This window comes from Trachypithecus francoisi, unplaced genomic scaffold, assembly GCF_009764315.1.
Source record: "Trachypithecus francoisi isolate TF-2019V2 unplaced genomic scaffold, Tfra_2.0 Lachesis_group8, whole genome shotgun sequence".
Lineage (NCBI taxonomy): Eukaryota > Metazoa > Chordata > Mammalia > Primates > Cercopithecidae > Trachypithecus > Trachypithecus francoisi.
The window spans coordinates 12,153,709-12,159,708 of record NW_022681473.1 but is presented as its reverse complement, the minus strand read 5'-3'; the positions used below and the strand labels follow the sequence as shown (position 1 = coordinate 12,159,708).

General features: G+C 62.9%; 1 protein-coding gene across 8 annotated transcripts in view; it reads left to right on the top strand.

Annotated features, from left to right (window-relative positions):
• Positions 1 to 225: 225 nt before the first annotated feature.
• Positions 226 to 6,000, top strand: part of MYRF (myelin regulatory factor) — a 37,665-nt gene continuing 31,890 nt past the window's right edge. For 4 of the 8 annotated variants that reach the window (XM_033205130.1, XM_033205128.1, XM_033205129.1 and 1 more), the window contains exon 1: positions 226 to 405. In XM_033205130.1, the coding sequence (XP_033061021.1) occupies positions 360 to 405 (46 nt within the window). In that variant the 5' untranslated portion in view covers positions 226 to 359. The remainder of the gene's footprint in view (positions 406 to 6,000) is intronic. The other 4 variants (XM_033205134.1, XM_033205132.1, XM_033205133.1 and 1 more) reach the window with 1 other exon arrangement.

The window sequence follows — 6,000 nt, the reverse complement described above, 5'->3', positions numbered from 1 at the left end:
AGTCTGGGACGGCCCCGCGCCCCCCGACCGGGGACGGTCCCGCGCTGGGACGGCCCCAGGCCCCGCAGGCCTGGGACGGCCCAGCGCTGAGCGCCGCCTGCAGGGGTCGGGAGCGTGGTGCCCGCCACCGGGCTGGGCGCGGCGCGGGCCGGCAGGGGGCGCTGGGCGCGGCGGGCGGGGCGCGTGGGGCGGGCAGGGGCCGGGCCAGGGCTGCGCGGGGGGCGAGCGCGGCTGCGGACCGGGCGGGACCGCAGCCGGAGCCTAGCCGGGACTGTCGCGCGGGCCGCGCCGGCGATGCCGCGCCCCCGGGCCGGGCTGTAGCGGGGCCGCGGCTGGAGTGCGCGCCGGGCAGGCGGGACATGGAGGTGGTGGACGAGACGGAGGCGCTGCAGCGCTTCTTCGAAGGTGAGAGACCGCTGGCTGGCAGCGGCGACCCTCTGGCTCTGGGAACCCCCGGCTGATCTCCCCGGGGGCTGGGGCCCCCCGCTGTGCTTCCGCCTCCTCTGGCTGGGACCCTCCTTCAGGCTGGCACCCGCCCGCCAAGACAGGCTGCCGGGGCTGGAAGTCCCCTGGCCGTTAACACCCACCGCCGCTGAAGTTGGGCTCCCCCTCCCCGCTCTTCAACTCGCAGCTTCCTTGGGACTGTATCCCCTTCCAGGTCCGGACCTCCTTTGAGCCTTCCGGGACCCGGAACTTTCCCTAAATGGTGACACTCCCGCCCCCAGCAAACTTCCCGAGTCTGGGGACCCTCCACTGTTCTTCCCCAGAACCCTAAGCGGGCTAGAACCCCCTTCAAGGCCCAGACCCCCAGCGTGCCTTCTAGGACCTTCCATACCTCTTGAGGCTGGACCCCAGCCTGCTTCCCAGAATCTGTGACCCCCGCCTAGAGACCAAGACCCCCTGTGTGCCCTTCAGGTTGGCGCCATCACCCTTGACTTCTAGGAGAAGCTGGGACCTCCCCACTGTGCTTCCATGAGGGTAGGACCACTTTAGAGACTGGGACCCCTTGGAGACTGCCACCTGCTTTCCACAAGGCTGCCTCTAGGGACTCCTCTGCTGTTTGAGGCTGGGACCCCCCTCCCTAGCATGCTCTCCTAGGGCTGGAACCTTCTTGAAGCTGACGTCCCTGCCACCAGTTACCCCTGCTCTCTGAGACCCTTCTGGTGCTGTGAACTTCATCCCACCAGCCCTCTGAGGCTCCTCAGCACTCTGTCCCCCCAACCGTGGAGCTGTGCCTCTCTGACCTCACCCCCTCAAAGAGTGACCTCACCCCCCCTTGACCCTGAAAGGAGCCCTCTGGGGTGGAATTGACATACACTCCATAATATCTTCTTCTGTCCCCACCCCTACATTGGTTTTGGAGGTCTGCTCCTACATCTAACCAACTCCCTGTCTTTTCCTGGACGGCCCCTGCCCCTCCTGCAGGGCCGCCACTCCTCCTGGTGGTGGGTTCTGGAGGGATGGGACAGCCGTGGGAGGGGGAGGGGAAGTGCAAGCTGACGCCTCCCAGTTCACTGGACTTCTCAGAACCTCCCTGGAACATCTAGCCAGACCCTCTGGCCCCCCTTTTGTGCCCCCGTCTACCAATGTAGCGAGCCCAGCCCCTGCCCCGAGCTCCCCCTAGTCCCTAAGGCCACATCCTGCTCCTTGGTGCACTGAGAACATTCCCTTCATGTGTGAACCTATCAGGGCTACAGGGCAGGGAACCAGGGCCCAAGTTTCAAGCCCCAGATTCCTGTGGAGTCCTGTGGAAGAGAGAAGCAGGTCTTCCAGTGCCTCAGTTTCTCTCCCTCTGTGACTTGGGAGGCGGGAACCCTTATTCACGCCTACTGGCTGAGCAGCCCAGGCAGGGGCACCCCCAAGCCTCAGTCATCCCACTTCAGGATTCTGAACACCCCACAGACCCAGACCCCAGGAATTCAGGCTTGGACTAGATTGAACGGTTGACTCTGTGCCCGCTGGGCCATCTGAGGGTCTTACGCAGCCCCCATCTGTCCCGGGGCTTGGGCTCTCCCCAGACACTGTTGATCCATAGGAGCTCTCAAGGGCCTGACGCGGTTTGAGGCCTTCAGGGAAGAGGGGACCAGACATTCGTGCCTGCTTGGGTTACTGTTTGGGGTGCCTTAGGCCTGCTGGGTACGCAGAGGACCTGTAGGCCAGGCTCCCTTGACTTCCACACTGCCTTCCCCAGGACCCTGGACCTGGACAGAGAGCAGAGGGGTGGGCCTGGCTGGCCTGGACTCCCTGGCTCTCTCCTGACCATGGGTTGGGGGGTGGGGGCTGACGCCACGGCTTAGCCATGCAGCGGCCTGGCAGCCTGGTGGGGGGAGGCTGCGCTGCTCCCTCCAGAGAGATAAGAGGAGACTCAAGAATGTCTGTGGGGAGCAGGGGAGGGGTGTGAGGCTGCCCGCCTAGGAGGGCTGGGCTGGAAACAGCTCCCAGCCTCTGCGATGGGGGAAGGTGTGGGTGGGCCCTGAGGGCTAGGGTCTCTGGGCCACTTGGGAGGGGAAGGCCCATGTGGAGGACCCACTGTAGGTGTGAGAGCGGGCCTGGGAGCGGCAGGGCCTGGTGTGCTTGTGAGTGTGAGTGTAAAGTGCGAGGGAGCGGGAAGTTGTGCTTTTGAGCCGTGGCTGCATCACTCTTGAGTGCTCTCACACTCGGGACTGGGGCTGGGGACACCTGAGCTCTCATCCTGGTCCCCACTTGGCCTTGGTCATCCCTCTGGACAGTTGATAGCGGACCCTGTGCTCCCGGCTCTGGGCTGGGAGACTGGGAAAGGGTTTTACTGAAGGGTCTGCAGCACAGCGCGCCCCCTCACCTGATGTGGTGCCCCTCCCTGGGCACACCAAGCATAGGTGCTGGGTCCTGCCCTGTGCCGGTGGTGGGCTGGGGGCTAAGGCGCTTTGGACCTCGGGTGGGAGGCCGGGACAGGGCGGCCCCCTCGAGGCTGGTACAGCCGGGCCCCCGTGACCGCCCGGCTAATCCTCTAGAGAGAGGCAGGGCAGCCCAGATAGGCGGGCACGGGGCCTGCAGAGAGGGGACCCACCGGGCAGGATGCACTGGCTCCCAGCAGGTAACCGGGCCACAGTGGAAGGGGGCCTTGGACCCCAGAGCCAGGGCAGGCATGGGACAGGGAAGCGTCTGAGAATCTGGCCAGGACCTCAGAGTTCTGGTGCAGACTGCACCACTGAGAGCAGGGTGACCGTCTGTGCCTGGCAGGGAACCCCCAAAGAGCTCTTGCCCTCTCTAGGCCCTTTTTCCTCACCTGCAAGACAGGAGGGGGTGGCAGAGAAGAACCTCAGCTCTGAAGAAGCTCACCACCCAGCCCTGGGGAGGAGGGACATGTTAGAGTATGAATGGCCGACCCTGGAAGGGGTGGCTGCTGGCCCCAGATTGTAGGGGCACATGAGGCTGGAGTGAGCAGCCCAGTGCCCCCCAGAAAGCAGGTGGGTGTGCAGGGAGCCTTGGAGGATGGAGGGAAGTCGCCTTCCAGCAGGTGCTGGAGAGACCACTTGGAGTTTAGTGGGGCCTCTGCCTGGCCTCTGGAGCCTTACTAAGGCTAGAGGAGGGAGGCCTGGGATTTCGCCCCTTCTGAAGCTGATGGGTGGCCTGGACTAGTGACTTTCTTCTCTAGCCTCATTCCCCTCCCAGGGTAAGTAAGTGGGTTGGACCAGAGCAGGGGCTTCCAATGTGATTTTTTAACCATCAAACAAACTCATAGTCTTCTGATAGGGCAGATACAGTGGATAAGGGGGGCTGGGCTCCCCACAGCCCCTGGAGCACCAGGATACTGGTTCAAAAGCCACCCTTCCCAGCTGTGGGATGGGTGAGGGGAGGGGAATGGCGCTGGCTGAGTCTCAGAGAGAAGGGAGTTGGCCAGAGTTAGCCAGAGTGGACACCTAGCCCCCAGCTCCCTACCCTGCCACCAGTACCTTGGTGTGGGGGCCTACCTGTCAGGTACCAACATCTCTGCCTCTGGAGGGCAGGAAGAGGTCCCAGGTAGAGACTACCTGACGATTTGGAAGAGAGGATCCCCACCTGGACAGGAATCCGGGGCTGAGCTGGGCTGTGTGATAGAGGTGGCACTGTGGCCCGTGTCAGCCTGTCTGTCTCTGTCTGTCCCTGGTGTACCCAGGGAGTAAGTAGATGGGAGGGGTGGCCAGGCACAGGGTTTCCTGACCCCTGACTCCCAGGGAGAGGACCTGCCTCCTGGGTCCATCCAGAGCCCCGCTGAGGACTCCGGTCCTAGCCCCAGTGCATGGAGCTGATTGCCAGACCCGCCCCAGGCCCTGAGCCTGGCAGGGGAGGAAATGGTAGTGGGGGGTCTGACTCATCCCTGTGTCCCCAGCACCCAGTGCAGGGCAGGGGTGGGGAGTGGACAGGAAGCGTTCTCAGGGTCAATGGAGGCAACAATGGGTATGTGAACAGAGGCGGTGGCGGTGGGGGACGCACCCCAGAAAGCACCTCTCTGGAGGGCTTGGGGTCAGTGCAGGGGTAAGAAGCAGGCAGTTACCAACCCTTTGGCCTCAGGGACTCTCCTGAGACTGGAAAGCTGGACGGAGTGCTCCTTGGGGTCTTAGGTAGAGCCAAGGAGGGCATTTGAGGGCAGAAAGGCCTTTTCCCTGGGGGCCTGGCTCCCCACTTACAAACTCCCAAGGGGTTACAGACTGGCGGGCCCTGGCAGCAGAGGCTGCTGGGTAACAGCCCAGCGGGGCTGCTGATTGGCTGTCACCCTTGGACTTTGCCCTCCCTGATAAGGAGCAGGGAGCAGAAATCATTAACTGAATCATTAACCGGGTGGCCCCGCCCTGCCCAGGCAGCCTGCCTTACCTTCCCACCTTCCTCCTCACGGACCTAGCACATTCCTGGGCCTCAGTTTCTCTCATTGCCTTGGGTGCTGGAGTATGTGGGGGCCTCCTCTCCTATTTCCAGGCCTTCAGCCCCTGCTGCCACAGGGTGTGGGTACCTCTTGGTTGGGTCTTGGGGTGGGATGATGTAATGGTTCTGTGCATTTGCCAGCGGGAGCAGCTGGGGTCTGTTCGTAGCTCTGCTGCTTACCCACAGTCCTTCTCTTGGCCGTATCAGGGCACCGCTGTGCCTCCGCTTTCTCATCTGTAAAATGGGAATGCAGTTGTAATGGCAGGGCCTCCATCCCAGGGTTTCTGGGGTGATTAGGTAAGATAGTGCCTGGCCTAGTGAACACTCCATTGGCCCATGGCTGGTGTTCTACGTCCTACCTTGAAGATTACTGGTCCCCAGGATAGGTCAGTGCCCCTAAGCTTAGGGGGCTTGTTGAGCATGTTCTGAGGTTCTGTGCACAGGGCCTGCACCATGACAGCTTTGGCCCAGCGTGACCTGGTCCTGGTCCCTGGCACATCCAGTAGGCCCACCCCACCTCCGCCTCTGAGATTTGGGTCCTGTTCTTGCTGCCAGCAAGGGGGAGGGGCTTGACTATATTGTGGCTTCGTCTGCCGCACCCAGGCTCTTTGCATGTTGTCTTCCTGGAGTCCTGGGGTGCAGTGGAAGGGTGGGTGATGTCCTCCCATTTCTGAGGCGTGCTGTGAGGCAGGAGAGGAAGGCGATGATGTATCAGGCTCCCTTAAGGTGGCCACAGCAGAGCTGGGACTGGAGCCTGGGTCCCAGCTGGGTACCAGCCTGAGGTGGGCAGGGAAGGGGCCTCTCCTCCTGACATGCTGAGGAGTGGCTCCAGCATGGGTGGCCACACCAGATGACGTCCCTGCAGCCTCCTTGACCTCTCTAGACCTCAGAGCCCTCACTCACATGGGCAAGGTTGCATGACGTGAGCAGTTAGACCCCATGAGTGCCAGGGCCTGGAGTGCAGGGGGAGGGGCAAAGCTCCTGGGTGGGGAGTACAGTTGGGTCTGGAGCCCCCTGCCGGCCTAGATTATGGAGGGGGTTCCCGGGCATTCTGTCCTCCCTGTGCCCCAGGTCACATCAGTGAGGGAAGTTCTCCCTCCAGCTGACCCGGGTCCCTGCAGC